This window comes from Rutilus rutilus (assembly GCF_951802725.1).
Source record: "Rutilus rutilus genome assembly, chromosome: 13".
In the NCBI taxonomy this organism is placed as follows: Eukaryota; Metazoa; Chordata; class Actinopteri; order Cypriniformes; family Leuciscidae; genus Rutilus; species Rutilus rutilus.
In genome coordinates this window covers 18,870,638-18,893,820 of record NC_140218.1, presented here as the reverse complement: position 1 = coordinate 18,893,820, position 23,183 = coordinate 18,870,638, and the positions used below count along the sequence as shown (strand labels likewise).

At 38.7% G+C, this 23,183-nt stretch overlaps 1 protein-coding gene across 8 annotated transcripts in view; it reads right to left on the bottom strand.

The window, feature by feature from the left end:
- The window catches only part of scn8aa (sodium channel, voltage gated, type VIII, alpha subunit a), a 56,287-nt gene continuing 33,104 nt past the window's right edge, over positions 1–23,183 (bottom strand). For 5 of the 8 annotated variants that reach the window (XM_084427514.1, XM_084427518.1, XM_084427516.1 and 2 more), the window contains exons 18-27: positions 22,940–23,057; positions 21,831–21,985; positions 18,590–18,763; positions 12,129–12,251; positions 6,489–6,773; positions 6,333–6,386; positions 4,301–4,438; positions 4,081–4,185; positions 3,728–3,998; positions 1–3,615 (exon numbers count right to left, since the gene is read on the bottom strand). In XM_084427514.1, coding sequence (XP_084283640.1) covers positions 2,477–3,615; positions 3,728–3,998; positions 4,081–4,185; positions 4,301–4,438; positions 6,333–6,386; positions 6,489–6,773; positions 12,129–12,251; positions 18,590–18,763; positions 21,831–21,985; positions 22,940–23,057 — 2,562 coding nt within the window. In that variant the 3' untranslated portion in view covers positions 1–2,476. The remainder of the gene's footprint in view (positions 3,616–3,727; positions 3,999–4,080; positions 4,186–4,300; positions 4,439–6,332; positions 6,387–6,488; positions 6,774–12,128; positions 12,252–18,589; positions 18,764–21,830; positions 21,986–22,939; positions 23,058–23,183) is intronic. The other 3 variants (XM_084427520.1, XM_084427521.1, XM_084427517.1) reach the window with 2 other exon arrangements.

The window sequence follows — 23,183 nt, the reverse complement described above, 5'->3', positions numbered from 1 at the left end:
TATCATTGTTATAATTTATTATTAGAGTAATAGCAGTAATTCTTTAAAATTCTGTATTTACAAAACCCACAACAAAGCATGCCATTTAAAAGAAAATAATATATTACAATGCTTATAGTTTTCCTCAAAAAGTTCATTCTTTTCAGCAATTGTGCCATGTACATCATAGCCCCCTCCTGTACATTGAATGATACATTAACTTGTCATACAGTGAGTGAGAGTGATTTTTCATTTCACGTCTGAACTAAAATGGGAGTTGGGGGAAACTACATGGTAGTCTAAGTGTTTCACCAGGCTTCATTTGGTTTAAGTCCACAGCACCTATGCTGATTTAGAGATCTCAGGCAGTAAGCAGACCAACAGGTCTAAGAAGTAGAGGAAGTGGGTTTGTAAACTGGTGCACTTCTCCAGCACTCCGGCTCTGGTGGCGTACGTCTACTGACCCAGCAGTTTAAGATATCCTATGATCTTTCATATAACCTTATACCTACAGTTTGTATCAGCATTGTATTATGTTGTCTGTGGTCCACTGTAACACCTTATACTGGGCTAGCCCACACCAGAATAAGCATTCATTCCTACCAAACAGAAGAGGTAATGAAACGACACTCAAATTACTGTAAACGTAAGAATTACTGTTGCAAATCGAATCAATTTCCATTGCACCCAGAGCAAGAAAGGATGGCAGTTTGCTCAAAAGGGAGCAACATAGGTAAAAAAGCCAATTTGTAGTACCACCATCATAAACTGCATGCTATCAGACAACACAAGTACTCATCACTTCATTCTAAAACTGTCGCCTGCCTTGTTTTCCTGCTGTGAGAGGCCAGTTTTACGTGTATAATCCGAGCTATACCAAATACTCATGAGTCACTTTTTCATTCAACAAGGAGAAAGCTATTAACATCTACAGGATGCATTAAAAATGGCTACTCGAGTGCTTTCCTCAACATCTTTAAGACAAAACAAGATGCTAACACAACTGACAACCCCTTTAAATGGTAAACACGAGGATGTGCTGACATGAAGACAAGTACCTCCAGGAAAATCGAAGAGATTGCCTCCCACTGAGGTCTGACAAAGCATTGTAAGGGTTAAAATGGCATGTACCTTGTGGCTGTACCTTTTGAAGATCTACTCAAGGCCCAACTGGAGCCTCAGATGCACATTGAGGGGCAGTTGAATTATATTGCTGGTGCAAAAAAACAAATCAAGGTTTATGAACCCAAGATTTGATTAGAGTGAAATCGTTTCTCCAAATTTTCCTCCCAACTTCTCCTCAAGTCCAGGGCAGTGAAACACCTCTATGGGTGGACGAATGTGCAGTTGCCACACTGTATATCCAAACGAATGAATAGCTTTGATCGGCCACCTTAAAATACACACATGACGCATGGTGTGAGAACCGGTTAATCAGGAAGCAAGCTTTACGAGGGGTAAGTATAAATATACTTGTCATAGCCAGTAGTTAAATATGTTGCTATTGACCAATCATTTCCCAGTTATATCTATTTAATTTGATTATTAGTGGACAGTATCGAAAGTATGGTCAAGCCACTGATGTGGTTTGAGTAGTAGTGTCAAGTGGACTATGATTATACATGCATGATTCCTGATCAAAACATGCCACCATGCAAATCATTTCTATGCATTGAACGAGCACAATTATTTATTTATTTACCAGGAACTCGGTCTGAATAAGTCTCTTTCAGCCCAAGTCAAAACCCTGATAAACCCCAACCCATTATCGATGTGAAAGCCCATGTATAAAATGTCTTTTTTTTTTTTTTCCTGTAAGTATAACAAAGAGATGATGACGAGATGAATGACATGGGCTGAACTTTTCCCCTAACTTTTGTGGGTCAAATAAGGTGGGGTATTCATCACAACAACGGAAAACCCTTGCATATTGTTCCGTTTTTTTTTTTGTTTTTTTTTCTGCGGACACTCCACATGATTGATTTAACATCGTTATTACTGGTTCACCTATGGTTAAAATACAACATCCCAGAATCCTCCTGGGATGAGAGGGAGGTTTCCGTCGGATTTCGGCAGTGTAGTGTTTGAAAGGGATGTCCGTAGCGGAGGAATGCTGAACTCCACACATGGTGGTGCAAAGGAATCCATCTAATGAGTTTACTTTGTACTGCTTCGTCCTTTGGCAGGTGGTCCCTATCAAAGATGTCTGCCATAGGTCATTATTTTGTTTCTCCTTGTAAGTGCCTTTTGGCTGCAGTTGGAACAGTAAAATATTGGTCACTAAGCACAAATGTAAGACAGTAAGCTCATAGGTTGGTTTGGTCATCATCAAAGCTGTAAAAAACCAAGCTGCTTTCCTGTTGCACCGGTGCATTTGTTGTCCGTAAACAACCTTTCCCCTCAAAGATCTCTGTGTTTTTTGTTGCAAATGATTTTCTATACATTTGTTGGAACAGATAGTTTCAGTCTCGACTACGGAGTTCGGTCTCCATCGTTCCTAACACTTCGATTCCTTGACATCTTTTTGGTTTTTGCCCTTTTTGTCACTCTCCTCCAACTTCTCCTTCTCAGGTTTGGTCACGCTGTCGTAGGACGGCAGCGAGGCAGTAGAAGGTGTGCTCTCTTTCTTTTCCTGATTGGTCCCGCCGTTCTCCAGCCTGCTGCTGCCGAGCAAGCGCTTGCAGATGAAGCCTCTCCGAATAAGATATGCACGGTAAGAGCGCTGGATGACTGAGGCAGACATATGCTCCTGCTTGCGGCGCAGAGTGGTGGTGATGGGCTCAAAAGACACTTTGGAAGGATTGGCAGCAATGAATCGCTCTTCCATCTGTTGCCGCATCATGTCCAGGTCGCCGCTATCCCCCAGCACACGCTTGGTGAAGGCAAACAAGATGTCTAGGCAGTGAATGCGGTCGCCGCTTACCATGGGCAGGTCCATGGCGATCAGCTCTATTGTGTTGGGCTTGGGAACGCGCAGCGGGTGCTCCAGAGTGTCAGCGAAATCACCCAGCTTGGCAAAGGTAATGAACTGGGAAGCAGTGGGGTCAAACTTTTCCCAGATCTCGTAGAAGGACTCAAAGTCATCCTCACAAAGTGGGTCAGCGCTCTCCTCTGTGGCGACGCTGAAGTTCTCCAGAATGATGGCGATGTACATGTTTACCACGATGAGAAACGAGACAATGATGTACATGACGAAGAAGAAGATGCCCACTGAAGGGTTTCCGCAGTCACCTTTCACCGTAGTACCTGGATTCTCCTTCTTCGGATCGCAATCTGGTGGGTAATTGAGAATGGGAGCGAGAAGGCCGTCCCATCCCGCTGAGGTGGTTATCATGAACAGACAGATCATACTATTCCCAAATGTTTCAAAGTTATACATGTCATCTATGCCAGCCTCCCGCTTCACATAGGCAAAGTTTGACATGCCAAAAATAGAAAAGATGAACATGACCAAGAACAGCAGAAGGCCGATATTGAACAGGGCCGGCAGCGACATCATCAGGGCAAACAGTAAAGTCCGAATGCCCTTTGCTCCTTTGATCAGACGCAAGATACGCCCAATTCGAGCCAGACGGATTACCCTGAACAACGTCGGAGACACAAAGTACTTCTCAATCAGGTCAGCCAAGAACATACCTGTGGTTTGGGTGATAAGAAACAAGGAGAAGAAGAGGACAAAATTAGCCAAAAATAAAGTGATGTATTTCAAAGCGTAAATAAAAAAGTCCATGAAACATTGTTCACTTACCCACGATAGAGAGAATGACCACAACACAATCAAATATGTTCCAGCCGTTGGTGAAGTAATAATGACGCAGTGCAAAGAGCTTCAGGACAAATTCAGAGGTAAAGGACACAATGAAGATGAAGTTGACCCAGTACAAAATGTTTTCGGTCTCTTGTGACTGATCGTCAGTCTCAACCATCATGGTGACCATGTTCAAACAGATGAGGATCATGATGGAAATATCAAAGACCTGCTGTGTCACAAAGTCAAACACCATCCCCTGGAGCTTGTTCTGAAGAAGAGAAAAATAGCACAAATTAGGACTATTTGTGTCAAGTCAGTAAGCACAGTATCACTTTTTAACAGTGATGTACCTGGGGTCTGGGTATGGGTTTCTGAGGTTTCTTTGAGCCAAGCTTCTTCATAGCATTGTAGTACTTCTTCTGTTCCTCAGTCATGAATATATCCTGACCTCCAAAGTATAGTCATAAATAATATTTGGTTAAAATCTACTCAAAAAGCAAAAGTTAAAGTGAAAACCACTCTTTAGAATGAGCAAATAGTTTTAAGTGAAGGTAAAAAGTGGACACTTATCTTTTTCTTTTGCTGGTTGAAGTTATCGATGATGACACCAATGAAGAGGTTGAGGGTGAAGAAAGAGCCGAATATAATAAAGATGACAAAATAGATGTACATGTAGATGTTGTCCTCATACTTCGGTTGGTCTCCCACCTGAGGAAAGAAATATATTTTAACCCTTTAGAACCGGCTGTGTCGTCGCCGACACATACCAGCAAGCTGTATTCATTTTACCGTAACTCATCAACCGTTTGCACTATCAAAACCATTCAAATTGCCCCTGACAGTAGACAACATGCACTTTTCGGCAATATACGGCTTATTACGGTAATTTCATGCTTTCCGTCTGCAAATTACAGCAGCGCGGGAAGGAAGGATTTGAACAGAGAGATACGAAGAGCGGCAGGTTAGAGTGTGTTGGATTGCATAAAATAATAATAAAAAAAAACAAATACATGGCGAAAGAAGTGTTAGACAGCAGAAGAGGGGATTGGGATGATTTTTAATGAAACTTGGGAGGCGGATGGCCGTTTCTCTTTCACGTATCTAAGCATGTGGTGTGTGCATGTGTATGTGTGCTTGCCTATGAATGCGTGCATTTGTATGTGTGACTGCAAGGCCGCATTAATGCACGGGCTTACCTGGGCTGAAGCCCAGGGGCCTCCCATGTTCAGGTTCATGATGAGCTGAAAAGGTCATATTGTTTTGTAACTTGTCAGATTTTGTCGCTGTATGTCGCTAGTCTCTATACTGTGAAGTCGCTTGTGGGCGTTGGTAGTGCTGTCGCTCTAATGTTATTGGTAGACTGCACGTCTGGCCACATCTATACAAAACACCATCACAAGTGATACAACTATATTATTTTAATTTGACTAGGAATTAGGCTCAAAAGAAACAGCATGCTGTTGGGAGAGTGTTTTTATATTACCACACAGCAGTGTTCAGTGGATTATATAATTTACTAGATTAACAATTGATCAAATCTACAAATTAAACTCACTCATACTGTCATAAATGACTAAAACGTCATCCGAATTTGACAACATAATGCAGGGGAAACGTAAAATGAACTGCAGCAGTGCTAAACTTGCATCATAAAACTACAACACTCGAACTATAAATGTATGAATTAAACTCACTGAGACTGTCGACAGTTTCTTTTCCATGCATCATTTTATTATATCCATGTTTGTGGTTAGTTACAGTCAAATCATATAAAACAGTGAAATCGCCCTCGAACTCTTCTGTCTTGCGCTGCACTCGAGACGGTGACGGGAGCTGAGCTCCACTGAAAGGCTTCTTTCCTATTGGTTGTCGCTCGCAAAATTCGCTTCTCATTTGCATAAAGTTGAAATTGAGTTGCTGTGTGTGGTTGTTAAATAAAGTGTCTTGTGTTTATGCTCAAGTGGGCTCAGTGATATGTTAATAACAATATTATGGTGTTTTCTGGCTCAAAGAGGGGAAACTCACTGTTGTAGGTCTCGAAAGAAACTAATGCATTTTGTGATGTAGATTACCTAGATATTACACTTTTTTTTTTAAATGAGACTCTATAAATCGAGGGGATGGGGGGCCTACAAAACCTCTCAGCCCCGGGGCCTAACATTAGGTTAAGTGCGTGTATGAAAAACATGTCCTAAATGAAAACTGTGCAACCCATGTCACAAAAAAGACTTGTATTATACTTGTATCGTATTATAGTTTATTTTTCAACTTTAAGGTGTTAGTTTCTTTCGTTCATGATTTTTTCTGTTTTTTTTTTCTAAATAAAAATCAGTTAATTTATTCTCGTTTTTTTTTTTTTTTGTCTATATAAATTCTATTTACAAACTCACCACACACAAAAATGGTCAATAACTGTAATTTGTTGAAAGCTTATCTTTTTCTGAAAAAGATGACACCTTGCACATGAAGATTGCACATTGTTTTAGAATTTTACAGTCAAAAAATCTAATTATGTGAAAAACACCTATTTTAGCTTCAGGTTCTAAAGGGTTAAACAGGTACTTTGATTCAGGTTGCAGTTAAGATTGCTCAAAAATCTCACCTTTCGCGAGTCAACTGCTGCGTACATGATGTCCATCCATCCTTTAAAGGTTGCCTTAGAGGTAGAAAGGGAAAGTTAATATCAGTGTTATATCAACACTATTTCTTTAGCCAGTGTACCATCTAACAAGAGACTAAAACACTCAGGTAGACTTACCACTTGCAGTAGAGCCAAGTAACCAGCGCCCACATTGTCAAAGTTGATTTTGACGTTCTTCCAGCGCACCTCAGTGTGGTTCAGTTGCATCAAATATAGGCAATCTGATTTGTTGTTGACCGTTTCGATATCGAAGTATGCTTTTTCGGTCTGGTTGTAGCAGTAGTAGTACTTCCCCGCAAACAGGTTGACACCCATGATACTGAAAATCAGCCAAAAGATGAGGCAAACCAGCAACACATTCATAATGGAAGGGATGGCACCCACCAAGGCGTTGACTACCACCTAGAGCAGAGTAGGACAGACAAGGCGGTATAGTGTAAGAGACGGGAAATGGCCTAGCATACAGAAACACATTCAAACACACTCACATTTGTGGCTGCATATTTGGATGGCACAACAAACAAAGAATGCCACTATGAACATTGCTCAAGTTCAGATATTAACAAATTATATACTCTCTTTAATTCATGTTTCAGTCACATGGCCAGCCAAGAAAACAGCTTGAAGCTCATTGTCTGAACGGTACGATACATTTTTTTCAATTTCTTGCTATAATTCTTTGCTTGACTTAGGCTGCTTTTATGTTGTTTTCCCACACAGGAGACAACTTCAGGTCAAGGGATCTAAGCTAAAAATAAAAGTCTTACAGCAGACTTCGGCTGCAAGCAGTTTTTCATTGTGTTCGCAATGAATTCAGCCTTGTTATACTAAAAGATCTCATTTTTCAGAAAGTATGAAAGATGCGGTCACCTTGCATTACATGAGGCTGCAGACAGGCAGCAACATACTTTGTGACAAAATCGGCAACCAAATAGTATTAATTTGCATTCCTGCACATATATAATAGTCTCTTTTGGTTGTTCAAGAATAGTATTTTACCTAAAACAACAGTTCTTCTAAGATAGCTGCAGTGTGGTGGGCTATAGCTTGCTGACTATAGACTGGTTGTGATGTATCAACACTGCATGTTTAGTTCATGAATATTAATTCATAAGCAAATGGTTAAGTCTCTTTAAGGTTATTATAAATAGTCAAGCAATTAACTTAGTGGGATTTGTAAATTGATTGGTTGGTGGAATGTGAGTTGGAGAAGAGGTTTGGGAAACCTGTCAGCACAAATAGCTTTAAACAAACATTTTGTTTTTCTTGGGTGGCCTACGACCTTTACAAAGTTAACACTATTTCTTGCAAATACTAGTTTCAAGAAATCTTTTGAATCTCAAAAATAAGTGATTCTCTATTCTGGTCCTGGACTACCCCAGCACTGCACAACATGGATAGATGTGTTCTGTGTACTGGATTTGATGAAGAACTTACAGAATTTACTTTTTTTAACAGTCGAGAAGTATGTATTCAGGTGTGTTGTATGAATACAATCTTGACACACTACATCCAACATGCTGGCACAGTTACGTGACCTATGAGGCCACTGTAGAGGAGTAAAGTGCCAGACACACAATTCAGAATCTCTGTGGAAGCAGCAGGTTATTTGGGTATTTTTCTCCTTTATTAATATATATATATTTTTTATGCATATTGAGACCTAAAAGTACTACTAATAAAACGTGAGGTGCTGGGGTCTTCCAGGACCATGGCCCTAAATAGTATCCATCTGACTTAGCAGTATATTTATAAAAATGAATGCAACACCTTCCATACAAATATGCCACACAGACTCACACAACGACTTCTACAGTACATACCCAAAGCAAACATTTGCACCCTTAAAACTACAACCCACCACCCAACTACTTTAACGTAGCCATGGCAAGCTTGAGTAACATAAAACATTTTACATCAACCCATCCTCCCCGCACCCCTTTTGCCTCCACGTCCCTCCCCTCCCCCACCGTCCCAGTCAGGACACTGTCCATCAGTGATTAGCGATGAGCAGAGCGTGCCAGGAGACGCTCACTAACTGTGTTAGGCAGCCGAGCCGCAGCTCTCAGGCAGGCAGCTGAGCATGCAGATCTCTCACATACTGAAAAGTGGAGCCATATTCCCCCCTTAAACACACAGAGAGGCACAAAGGACAGCAGGATTCTCTCAGCAAGTGCAGGGGACCAGTCTGACTTTAGCTGGTGCTTTTGACTGCTGATTTGTTTTACGTATTCAAAGAGAAATACAGAACAAGTAATAATGATAGACTATAGGTAAGAATTTGGAGTGCTTAAGATTAAAGGAAAAGACCCCCAGGAAAAAGCACTTGTCAGGAGAATTACTGTCCATCTTTCAATAGAGACTACATGTTCAAATGTCACATAGACATAAAATATCTTTGTGAGAATCGACACAGATATTAAAGTGAGGGAAAATGGCTTTCAAAAGTGCATAATGTGCATTGGCAATTGAACAGGACATGCGTGTTACATGACATCTTTGTGCAATCTCAAGAACCGTTAAAATTAATAAATAAATGGACAGGAGAGGCAGCAGTGTGGAGAGATTTCTGCTATTTCAAAGCTGGCTGGGGTTTGATAAATGTTTGTTAGGATAGAATGATTGAATAAGGTCAATCGATTTCCAGTTAATCAAAACATACATCAAACAATAATTATTTCCTAATATACTGGGTTGTTGTATCAGGTCAGAGAATTGGCTATTAAAAATGGCAAACACTCCACAGTCTAAGCGTTTTTTTTCTCTACAAAGTTGTGTCTCCTTGTCAAATCATTTATTAATTTTTAACTTTTTTGTGCTAATTTCAAACAAAACAGCATATCAGTTGATGAACATTGATATCGACTATTCTCTAGAGTAAGAACTCATTGTTCTCTCTGTACTTTGACTAATATGTTACTACAGGATACATAAAATTGATTTCACACACCCTCATGAATCCAATTATAGGTACATAAACAGAACAAATCTATGAAAACCATTTTGATTCACCCAAAAATGACGGTCTAATCTAAGTACAACACTAAAGGTATTGAGAGATAGAAGACAGAAAGACAGACACAAACTAATTACAAAAAACTATCAAATAAAATGCCATAAAATGCTATAACAGTGCTCCAGAATAAAATAAAAATGACTAGGGAGCCACTGGCTCTTAAAATAAAACATTTAAAAGCCAAATGACTAAAAATAACGTAAAATATTCTTCTTTTTTTATTATTATTATATAAGTAATAGTTTCTGGTTCATTGGATTGAAAATGAATTGGGGTTCAGCAAGGGAACTTATTGCCAGAATGATTCACTGACTGAGCGAGTCTGACTCAGACGACTAAATCACAAGCATGTTCGTGTCATGAATCTTAAACACATTAAAATGAGACGCTTCACAAGAGTAATTTTTTCAAAGCGGGATGGACATCATGGCTTGCACTGTTCTTTGTGTACGATCTAACAAGATTATATCTGACAAAACCGCATATGGATGCAAACAAACTCGACAATGGTGACTAGATTTCAGATTGGTCGCAAATATTTGTACATTTGCAACCATTTTAGTTGCAGTCTGGAGCCCTGTTTATATATAAGTGCAAACATAACATCAAATACAGCTTTAATTTTGATAACTGAGAAACCTTGTCTGTCATTTTTGGGTTCAGATATACCTTTCGTCATAACAGCAGTGTGAGATCACAGAATCTCTTTAGTCTGATTACTTTACGCTTCACACTGTTTGAAAATAAAAATAAAAACTACAGACTTCACACTTGCTATTTGTTCCAAAGTCTTGCACATTTCCTAAGCTTCTGTGTTGGCTACTTATAAAACCACTGATTATTAGTAACTATTATAAATGCCCTAACTAATCAAATCTAAAAGACATCATCCACTCCAAATTGCTAAAGGCTTCAAATGGAAACCAGCTGGAAAATACAAATAGATACAGAAGCTTAGCAAATATCTCCCCTCTCAGACTCCGGGTTTTTCTTTTTACAGTCCCATGTGCAGATCCAAGACAAGCAAAGAGGGGTGAGGTGAGCCTCCAGCGGATTGGCTCCTCAAACGCTGCTCTGGGCTGGGCAGCGCGGGGCCAGATGGGCTGAAGTGAACAGTGTGAAATGAAGGGAGGGAGGGAGGGAGGGAAGGAGGGGGCTGCATGGTGCTGCAGATGAGGGGCAGGGAGAAGGTGAGGGGGGGGGGTTGAGAGGGTACAGAAGCTCAGGGGAACCAGTCCACAGGTAAGAGAAGAAAGACTGAAAGTGACAACAACCAGGTGCAACTGTTCACAACCATCAAAGGTGTCAAATTTGTTAAGATGACGACTATGGATGACCTGCATGTGTTCAAACATTCAGCACTCACAGGCAGTTATCATTTCTGGTTAAACTATCACTCTGACGTATTCTTGCACTTTGACTGAAGTAAAAAAAGCAACATTTTTCACATTGACCAATTGACTCTTTGCTAAGCTCTGCATTCTTGATATGCCATATCAGGATTTGGCTCTTTAATAATTCAAGTCAATGGTAATTTTACAACAATTATTCTAGCATTCCAAAAGTGTGGGGTCAATAGTTTTATTTTTGTATGTTTTTGAGAGAAGTTGAGCATTTATCTAGACAAATTACAATTTCAATTTTAATACATTTTAAAATTATGGCAAACATTGCTGCTATAGGGACAAACCAAAGAGGATATACGTGAAGTATTTTTTGAAATCGTTAAATCAATCTTTACAAGTGCATGATGTGGATTATAATCATGCCATTATATGATGTATCATTCCCAAATATGACACCAATATGGGCATCAACATTTGGATGATGCAGTTCTATTTATATAATGTAATGAGTTATACAATAAAATATAGCTTTTTTAGATTCAAAGTCCCATCAGCTTTCAATCATGTTACTGCGCAATTTATTGTGTAATTTTTTGTTTTTGAAAGATGCTTTACTATTTCATACTTCATTCCATTTTACGTAATATCAATTAAAATTTTGCATATTTATGAGCACATTTTAATGAATCACACGGAGCAAGTAACTGAAACCGGGTGGGAGCTTAGCAAGGGTCATTTATATTAAATGTTCCTTACTGTACGAGAGTATCTAGTATGCTGTAGTACTAGTGAAGTGGGGACCTCAGTGGTAAAGTGTGCTGTGCTGCTGGTTGTTCTCTGAGAGACAGGGTCAGTGTAACAGAAATGAAAGGAAGGGGGCTCTCCATCAAAAGCAGAAGTTAAGAGTCAGGCTAAATGAACAGCCAATTGCAGATCAAATGCTTTGTGAAATGAGAAGGGATTTTAATGGTGTTGTGTTTGGTTTGTAAATCATTTTTTCATGCTATTTTTCCCCCTCCAGGGCCAATTTGAAATATTATTTGCAATGAGGCAGCTTTGATCAATTTGACAATTACTTAAGTTAACTAGTAGTCAATCATACACCCAATTTCAGTTAAATTAGGGAACAGAGATGCTTTTCACATCCTATGTTTCACAGTTATCTCAGCTGCGTCATGACTGGATCATTAATGTGGTACAGAAGAGGTGTGCATGAAAAGGATAGGCCCTTTTCATTGGCGGCTGTCTTTAAAAAAAAAAATCCCCCGGTATGGTTTTGGTGGTCCTTGTCGTTTGCTTTTTTTTTTTCTTTTTTTTTTTTTTCGATCAGTTCTAGCATGCTGTAACTGCTGAATGGGCATGCAGAGAGATCAGCTCTATAGCTTTGTATCTTACCCTCATCCCTTCAAAACGTGACAATGCTCTGAGGGGTCTCAGGGCCCTTAGTGTCCTGAGTGATTTAATGGGCCCTAGATCGGAGTAGCCCAGCGCATTAGCTATAAGGCTGACTATAGACACCTACACAGAAACAGAGAAGCAAAAAAGGATCCATACTGTTAGACGGGAGAAAGCTCTTGAGGGAAAAGATGGCCTCTTGAGCTGCTGGAACGTTGGTTTACACACATACACAACAGTTTGGATGGGTATATACATATATAACACTGCATTTATACATGTATATATCCCCAAGAAGGAGAGAGAGAGATTGAAATACTCATGTTTAGTATTGGTTACAGGTAAAGATAGGGGTTCAGAGGCAGAGGATAAACCCAGGATTTTGCGCTCTGTTAGTTTTGGGAAGTCACCAACCCTTGTGAGCTTCCTTACACCTGTGGAGAAACTTGTGGTTGAAAGAAAGAGACAGAGAGAGAAGCATAAGACTCCAACACAAGAAGACAGAGAAGCGCAAAACACAAGGCTGATGAAGTACGTTAGGAGACCTTGGGGACGTGGGGGTTGAGAAGATAGAGGTGACCCCTGCATATGCATTAAAAAGTAATCAACCCAACATACTGCAAGAACCTTACCCTTGCCCTTCTAACATTGTCTCTCCATGTGGCTCTTGGCTGAGGCATTAAATCCCATTTACTTTAAGACAGACAAACTAATGGAACCTGTGAGAAAGAATACAGGTAAACATGTACATGTATGCCAAATTGCAAGTTACATTGATTTTACTGTTTAAAGAGCATCACATTGACACAGTAACGTGACAGTGGAGGGGGAGATCAGGGGATTGCAGATAGTAAATGGACATTAGACAGCACTCAAAGGACAAAAATCACTCTGCGGGAACTCAAGCCCTGGTGAATCTCAAAATGCCATCCATTGTGGAAAGGTAAACGCCCTCCACGCTAGCAGAAAGGATAAAACGTACGTGGACGCAAAGGGCAGAAAGGTCATATCGGTCAAAATGACTCTCCAGAGAAACATTGATTATTTTTCATGTATCAAAGGTGTCAATGAATAGGACTGGCGCAAATAAGAATGTCAAAAAAGCTTGTTATTGTTCAGAACCAAAAATCTCAATGGATAGGCAAGTGGCATTGGGACACCAGGCTTGAGCACCCCTATGAAAAGGAATACAAACAGACCTGTACACCTCCAACCAACCACTGACGAAGACTTGGTAAAAACACAGCAAAAGTCCACAACATCGAAAGCTAACCAACTCACAGAGGGGATTCTATTAAAGGTGAAAGCTTTATTCTCAATGGCAAGACGATATCATGTTCCTTCACTGAAGAAACCACTCTAGCGGACAGTTTAGAAACCACAAGCCAAGAACTGGCAGTCTTCAATAGGTTTGACCCACAAGGGCACGGTTTGCATCAATAATCTCTAAACAATGAATAAATAAATAAATCTGCTGTTAAATGATCCTGAAATTTTTTATTGACTTAATGGCATAAATTAAAATAAAATAGTTTTTTGTTTCACATATTTAAAAATGAAAAATATAGATTTTCTCAAGAGTTTCTCGTTTTATGTTAGATACTGTAACTTCACAAAATCAGTCCTTTACTGGAGATTCTGTGCAATAAAGCTTTCTCCTTCATCTACAGATCATGTGATCTTTGGGGGTAATTGTCACCTTTAGCCTCAGTCGGAACCCACAAGCGCCCCTTTATGGAGGGCCCCGGGGCCCCCTGAACCGGCTGAGATGGCCCCTCAGTGTAAGCTTTCTTCATCTGCCGGCACTCTCGCTCTGCAAGGCAAGGTCAATGAGATGTGTGGCTGTGACCAAATGAAGACAGGAAAAAAAATAAAAATATCAACTGAAACGGAATAGATTCAAAACATAATCAAAAATGGCTGATGTTTGTCACTCATACCATTATGTGATCAGTTAAGTGAATTTCCCCAAATAAAATTAAGTTAATAAAGCATTATATTCAAATAATATCTATATTTTTGGAATGGATTATAACTCACACTCTCCCTTAAAAAAAAAAGAAAAACTAGAAATATGAGCAATCAAATAATAAGCTGTATGGTTGATGGCACAGATATATAGTATGACACAGACTATGGGAAATAATGGCACATATACAGTATATAAATATACATAAACACGCAACACAAACACATGCTAGATATGATGCCGGCCCCGTGTGAAAGCCCTCTGAGCATCACACCCATAAAAGCAAAGAACAGTGGAGGAACAGAGCATTGACTAGTCAGGAGGACAACTCACCGTCTGCTGCATGTCCTCAACATCAACACATCTCAGCACTACCTCAAGGAAGGGAAGAGCAGGTGTGAGTGGGGAAGGGAGGAATGAACTTTTGATCCATCTTTGGGATAAGGAGTTCTTCCCAACTAGCACAAGTGTCAGTCCAGAAACCCAGAAATAGTCACGGAGGACTATAGCTTCCATCAGCCTCGATTAGGACTGAGGAATAGGGGTTATTGGACAGAGGGTAGGTATGTACTGTAGTAAGAGCAAACTCACAAACTTGAGTTTGTGTTTTTTCTTTTTAGCAGCGGGATGAATCCTTAGTCAATTGCTGAATGGTCAGATTATGTGTTGTGCTGCATTCCATTTTAAGTCAGATGACTTTCACAGATTTTCCTACTTGATATCTTAAGATTTCAGAACAAAAAAAACAATGCACTGTCCCAATGCTCAGAAGATGTGCAAGACATACAGTATTAAGATCCATTAATGTTACTAATGTTATTCTCCACCATTTGAACTACAGGAACACTACATCGTCCCTCCGGTTGTCCCCGATATCGCTGAATACAACGCAAAATCAACGATCCTGCATAATTCGTCATTTCAACGCAAAATAATCGCAAAAATTAAAAGGTCTCACAAAGAATAGATAATAATTATCTAATTGAGTTCAGGATACAGATGTCGCGCACATGATGTCAGTGAAACAGTGAAAGCAAACTTTTATCACCTGCTGTCTCACATAAGTTCCAATGGCCATGCGAAGCGAGTAAGAAACATGGACGAATGACCAAATAAAAGTATGAAATGCTTGTTGGTATTAAACAGAGTTATAAAAAGCGCAGCATACCACAAAAAGAAAATTTAATTTGCATGTATGTGGGTGCGCTTGCCGCCTGTCAGCGCGCGTGTAACAAATTGTGTTCTCTTTGTAGGCTTATTGCGCTTGAATGGTCAGATACACACATAATTATGCCAAAATGTCCGTCTTGGTGGTTATGTCTTAAAGGTAGGGTAAGGTTTTGTTAGGGTAACAAAAACACTTTGTTCTGGTTGAAACTCTCTTCACATCCTGATAGCAATCAATAATAGAAGTGATCTAAACATTAAAACATTATCATATATCTTCAGTGGAAGTCTCAGGAACCAATTCGTCCAATCAATCCATTCGGTCCTACCTGCGTGTCAGCCTATGTATTTCTATACCTCCATGCACAGTCACAGAGCAGCAGCCGCCTTTTACAATTCCTCCAGAACCAAAACAACGAGCTTATGCTGTGTTCATGCCATGTCGTAACCGTAATTATAAGATGATAACCCGTGACATTTTACCCAGAGCTGTTCACATCCTCAGACTTGGATTTATGCATTTCTCTGCCAGCACTATCAATGCCGAAATGAATCTGCAGCAGTCAGGTGATAGATCAGGTCCGAGCTCTGTAAGTTGTTTACGTTCATTATTATTGTAATGTTGTAATTTGGAAAGAGAGTTCTGAAGTGAGGGTGGGATCTAATGTTTTCAAAGCTCGCTTGCTATTGCTAGCCTCTCCGAAATTGCCTACCCCACCTTTTAGTGAACAAACAGTTTGGGACACGTGTCAGTATTGGATCCGTGCATTACTGTAAGTCTTAAAGTAACAGCAACCTAATATAGCCGCTGCTGTCTGTGTTGTAAATGTTAAACAACAACAGGGCAAAAAACAATGTATATGTATCTTCATGTTGTATTTATTTGTACTATTGTCATTTGTTTCTTTGTTCTCATTTTATTACTGGCTGTTTACTTCATTACTTAAATAATTACTTTTTGTACTTTTTGTACATGGGCTATATTAGGATATATATTAGTTGTTTTTTTGTGGTTTGCTTATAAGATTTTGGTCATATTGCTCATACTGATCATGTTATTAAAGCTAGATAGTACAATGTTAGACTAGCCTAGCTAGCTAATAGCCAAAACATTTTGAAAAATTATAATATGATGATTATTATTTTGTCATAGTAGGAAATTCAGTCTTTCCGAGTTAGAATGAAATGCAGCATCAGCTATGATTTAAGGACCAGACTGTGTGTGTGTAAATATATATTAATAAATACATTTTTAATATTTAATTATTTGTTAATGACTACATTTCTTTTCATATAGTGCTAAACAACAGATTTCCACAATCAAGCTTTTTGGAGCCTGTACGAGTTCTGCTAAAATGTGGTTAGTTCAGGAACAAGGTCAGAACACACATTCAATCAATTTGTATCTTGACATCGTCACTGCAATTGTAACATGTCCTCCACATATCATGAGAAAAGCACATCCACATCACATTCCTCTGAATCCCTTAGTATGGAGTCCAAGTGTGAGCATTTTAGTCACATAAACAGCTTAAAATGTTTCAATCAAATACGTTGATTCATAATTTAAATTAACGGATGTTAATTTAAATTAAATTAACATCAGTCATTTGTTATGTAAAATATTCTGTGTTTATGGAATTACTGATTGCACTCCTAGCTTATAACAGACTCTAAAATGCAAGTTACACTTGGTGAGTCTCCCACAATAAGGGCAGGGTAGAAAATGAAACCAGTCAGAGGCCACACATATCTTATTGTTCACACAATATAGACATCATACACATATGTACAAGAATTGGAAACCAGGTTAATTTAGAATGAGAACTGCTTGAATATCATAGATCAATAATCTTTGTTATTGATGGACTGATTCTGGCTAGTCGTTTCCATTCAAACACTTCAACCATACAAGGAGGGATACGGCCTCTGTTATTTTTACCAAAGGAACTCACTATTGATTGCATACAAGGGGGAAGACAAAAAAGTATAAATATTTGCACAGTACTGGTGATTTTTTAAAGCCAGTTTTATCATTCTTGATGGCAGATATTTAAGCATCTCAGGGTCACGCAGAGATCTAGCATTTTTGCATGGCTATGCATGGGTGATAGATCTTAAAGAGGTGATGTAATCTTAAGAAATAACACGATTTAGATACAAAGAATAAATATTGCATAAGCAGTTATATTCAAGATAAGCACACCGTTATTCTTCTAGCTTCACCCCAGCATAATAGCTTCACTCTTCATATAAAATACCATATTTGACTCTTCTCTGCCTAAAACATTCACATCTTGTTGAAAAATAAAGCATCCTGTTTTTTTTAACCATATAACACATCTGTATAGAAACAGGACAGTGTGCAGATATTTGTCTTTTCATCTCCCCTGCTACACCATTTTATTTTAAACTGACAGCTCAAAGAAAGTACTACACCAGTGTTCAGCTATTTTTAGGCCATCTTTTAAACTTACCTTGCTGTGACTGGCAAACGTTATTGTGAGGTCTATGAATATGCAGAGTTTATACTGTCTGAAATGCCACAGAATTTATTTTATCAGTTTAAATCTGATATTTTTATCAGCACTGCAGATCATTTTTGATGTAGGTAAAAGACATATAGCTCCTATCTACTTAAATGGGAAAATACTGAAATGTCCAAAGTTGTTTGTCAAAACCACAACATTTTAAATCGGCAATTAAATTCTTAAGTTAAATAAAAACTAAAATCATGTCAGCTAAAATCATGTTAAGTATTTTCTGTCTTGTTCAGTTAGTGTGCATGTAAAAAAAAGAACACTAACAAAAAGGCAATCTTTTAACTGAAAGGCGAGACTTTAATTCCTACTCTCTTACTCTTCTTTCATTTCTGCTTTTCTGTGCTAATATACTTCAATTACACTTTTCATAGTATTACACATTTTACAGTCAGACTGCAAATTCATTAACAGAAATGAGAATCATACATTTTGAATCGTTAACTTCTACTAGCTCCCAACCACTGAACCACCATGTTAAAAAAATAAAATAAAATAATCCCATCTAATTTTTTTGTTGTTGTCCAAAGCAGCCATATTATGTTTCACGTCACACGTCGTGGCCCCACCCATAGTGCACTGTTGCAAAATCTCGCTCCACAAAGCTTTATATTAGAAATGAATATTTTCTGCTTGGTACTGCATTTTGCTGTTCCAGTTTTGACTCAATTTACCACTAGTCAGATTTTGCTTTTGGCAGGATGGGACCCATCAACAAGATGTGTATGTCAAAGGCATTTAGTAAACAGACAACAAACATAGCACGATTGAAGTAGTAGACTTACGTCAACAATGAAGAAGTCCAGCCAGCACCAAGCGTTGGTGAAGTACTTGACAAAACCGTAGGCTACCCACTTTAACAACATCTCCAATATGAAGATGTAGGTAAAGACCTTGTCAGCATACTCCAGAATGATACGAATAGTCTTCCTCTGTTCAATGTACACATCCTCAAAAGCCTGCACCACATAACACATGGATGCATTAACACCACAAGTACCATCAACTGCTCACAATACCTCTCAGTGGAATTCATTTCAAATAAAAAACTAAAATCTAATGAAAATCTACTCTCTTAAAAGAAGAGAATTAAGTAATAGCCTACTTCAGTTGAAAGATAATACAAATAAATAATAAAAAAACAATAACACAATTTTTATAATAATAATAATAATAATAATAATAATATGCACAACAATATCTGGGAAAACAACTGAACAGAAGGCTACTTCTTTGCAATAATTCAGTTAAAAACACAGGTTAGAGTCAGCTTTCAAAATGCATCTGTATAAGGAAAGGTCGTTGATTCTATTACATTCCTTTTTTGGCAACATTAGCTGTGCTAAAGACAGGAACATTTCCAGTGCCAGAAATAGATCCAATTGGATGAATAGTACAGTCCATTAATCACATCACCCAGCTCTGGCGCCAGGTCTCTACAATGCCTGCTTGAACTTCACATTAACCTCAACTGGACATTAATGCAGTGGTCAGATAGAATCCAAACAGAATCCAAAATATAGTGCAAATAAGTTGCTACAGGTATTTACATTTTTAAATTTGTTGTCAAGTACAGTCAACTACAGTAAACTACAGTAAATCATGCAATATTTTTCCAAGTACACACTGCAAAGTTTCGGGATTGACAACTGCATTATCGTTCCATGTGTGTACAGAACATGACTTAATCCTGAAATTTCGATGATTGACATCGTCATAATAATTTTTTTTAACAAAAGTAATATTACAGCTACCAGACTCTTTATGTTCTGCAGTTTTAACAAAACCACCGTAGGCAGAGGCATTCGGTTTTGATTATGTTTGGAAGGCTGCTTTGCAGCACGCTCCCTTGAAGTGCGTTTTTGGGATTGTTGTTTGGTCTTGGCTCATAAAGTAATCAAGTTTATGTGCTCTATTAAAGTGTGCAGGTGTGGGTCATGATATTTTGGTATTGTTTTTTTCAGTATAAAGCATTTTGCTTTATTTTGGTTTATTATGGGCTTGTTCTTGCTTGCTGATCTGGCAACATAAACAAGTCAAGGCTCACACCTATTTCCCTGTGACCTACTTGCACCACACATACAGAAAAGAGACATATCTCTGACGAGCATTTAAATACATCATTAACAACTAGTTGTTCAGTTCGGTTCTGTACACACTAATTTTCTAATTGTTAATGCGGTTGTCAATACCTGCATTTTTCGGGAGTTAATTCAATTGTAAAATGCGGCCGTCACACTTCCCAAAGTATACTTCGGCCGTCCACATCCATGTGATGTAATTTTAGTCATCAGGAGGAGCCCACTTTTTGTGACCGAGGGGACAGTGCGCGGACAACAGTGCAAGTACGAGTGACTTGAGCGCTTTGAAAACAAATCCACTAGATAGTGTGCCAAACATGTATTTCCGCACTCACGGCCAAAGTTGTATACTTTGAAAGGATCGCACACTCAGCTGTGTGTGAGACGGAGTGGAACGTGGAAAATTAAGTAAACCCGGGCCTTAACTTATTGAACTGTGTGTACAGAAGAGGATCAAGCACTAAAAATTGAACTTGCAACCAAATTTAGCTGTATAAAGTGTATCCGGAAAGTATTCACAGCGCTTTACTTTTTCCACATTTTGTTATGTTACAGCCTTATTCCAAAATGGATTAAAATCATTATTTTACTCAATTCTACAAACAATACCCCATTATGACAACATGAAAAAAGTTTGTTTGAAATCTTTGCTAATTTATTTAAAAAAAAAAAAAAAAAAAAAAAAAAAAAAATCACATGTACAAAAGTATTCACAGCCTTTGCCATAACACTCGAAATTGAGCTCAAAATTGAGCTCAGGTGCATCCTGTTTCCACAGGTCATCCTTGAGATGTTTCTACAACTTGATTAGAGTCCACCTGTGGTAAATTCAGTTGATTGGACATGATTTGGTAAGGCACACACCTGTCTACATAAGGTCCCACAGTTAACAGTGCATGTCAGAGCACAAACCAAGCTATCAAGTCCAAGGATTTGTCTGTAGACCTCTGAGACAGGATTGTATTAAGGCAAATATCTGGGGAAGGGTATGGAAAATGTTGCCAAAAGGCACCTGAAGGACTCTCAGACCATGAGAAACTAAATGATCTGGTCTGATGGAAAAAATATTGAACTCTTTGGCCTGAATGGCAAGCATCATGTCTGGAGGAAAGCAGGCACCGCTCATCACCTGGCCAATACCATCCCTACAGTGAAGCATGGTGGTGGCAGCATCATGCTGTGGCGATGTTTTTCAGTGGCAGGAACTGGGAGACTAGTCAGGATCGAGGGAAAGATGAATGCAGCAAAGTACAGAGACATCCTTGATGAAAACCTGCTCCAGAGCGCTCTGGACCTCAGACTGGGGCGACGGTTCATCTTCCAACAGGACAACGACCCTTAGCACACAGCCAAAATAACAAAGGAGTGGCTATAGGACAACTCTGTAAATGTCCTTGAGTGGCCCAGCCAGAGCCCAGACTTGAACCCGATTGAACATCTCTGGAGAGATCTGAAAATGGCTGTGCTGCAAAGATGAATGGGAGAAACTGCCCAAAAATAGGTGTGCCAAGCTTGTAGCATTATACTCAAAAGACTTGAGGCTGTAATTGGTACCAACAAAGTACCAAACTAATTTGTGCTTCAACAAAGTATTGAGCAAAGGCTGTGAATACTTATGTACAGTACAGTACATGTGCTTTTTTTTTCTTTTCATTTTTCGCTTTTTTTCTTTTTTATAAATTTGCAAAGATTTCAAACAAACTTCTTTCATGTTGTCATTATGGGGTATTGTTTGTAGAATTTTGAGGAAAATAATACATTTAATCCATTTTGGAATAAGGCTGTAACATAAATAAAATGTGGAATAAGTAAGCGCTGTGAATACTTTCCGGATGCACTGTACAAGGCCTTTGAGCTGTATTTTTCTACTCAAGTAATTCATTGCAGAACAAAATACTTGTGCACATGATCCTTTTAAGAAAGTAGTGTTTGTGTACATTCTCACCAATGCTCCACTGCTGAGGAGGATCATAAAGATGATGAGGGTTTCAAACCAGTTGTGCTCCACAATGAGATAGCAGGTCTTCCGGAGGAGCCACCAATTCTTACCCCAGCCCTCCGTGATGGGCACATCACAACACTTGTATCGGGCCACACAAGCTGCAAAAATTGCACACATTGGGTCTCATTCATGAAACATTCGTAAATATACGAGTAAATATGTGAATGATTTGCGCGTAAAGAGGCCTTCCCGAAAACTCTTCTCCTGATTCACAAATACTTAATGTTAATGAATTCCAATCAGTCGTAAATGGGACACGCGTGCACGCTCATTCTCAATTACCATAAATCCCGCCCATTAAATCCGACTGACACCAAACGAAGGATTTCAACATGTCTTCTCAAAAGCGAATGAAAAAGAGAAATTTCTCAGATGCAGAAATTGAAGTTTTATTATCAGAAGTTCATTCAAAACGCCACATTTTATTTTCAAGCGTAGGCTACATAGTGGCGTATCAGGTCCTAAAAAAAAAGGAAGCTTGGCAGCATATTACAGATGCAGTTAATGGAGTTTCATCTGTTAATCGAACAGTCTCAGAAGTGAAAAGAAAATAGTTCGACATGAAGCTTGACTGCAACACTTGTGACTTGCGGACTTGTGTTCCGTTTGCAGATGCTATTACTGGCTCTCATAATAAAAGTAAAAAGAAAAACCGTATGTAATTACTATATATAATATTTTTTTCAAAATGCTGTGTAAATATGTACCCGATTAAGGTGAATTAAAATGCAGCCTTATTAATGAGCAAAACGTTCGGATGTTAAACGCACTATTTACGCGTGGCTGGGAGCAGGTGTAGATTTCTTTTGTACCAACTAACATTTGGAAAATACGAACATTTTAATGAATCCGAAAATTTACGCCAGAACCACTTTACACACGATTTACACACAAATTCGTTCTGCTCGTGTTTCATGAATGAGACCCATTATATTTGTTCTCACAATTCTTTACACGTTCTATACACACACACACACACATACATATATATATATATTTCTTTTTTACAAATTTGCAAACAGAGAAATAAAAAAATGCATGAGCCATTTTACCTTCGGTCCAGCAAGCTTCTGGGTCAACGTATTCCTCTACCGCCTCCACCACCACCGCTTCCTCTACCTCTGGTTTAATATCTATGGTACTGCCCTCTGATGAGCTGATGTCATCCAACTCATCGAGAAAAGACAGAGGTCACAACAAGTGTTAAAAAAAATTTTTTAAGAGCAAAGCAAAAATACTGCAATAAATTATTTTGTAGTTGGTCTCTGGCACTATTAAAAAAATTAAGCCAATCTT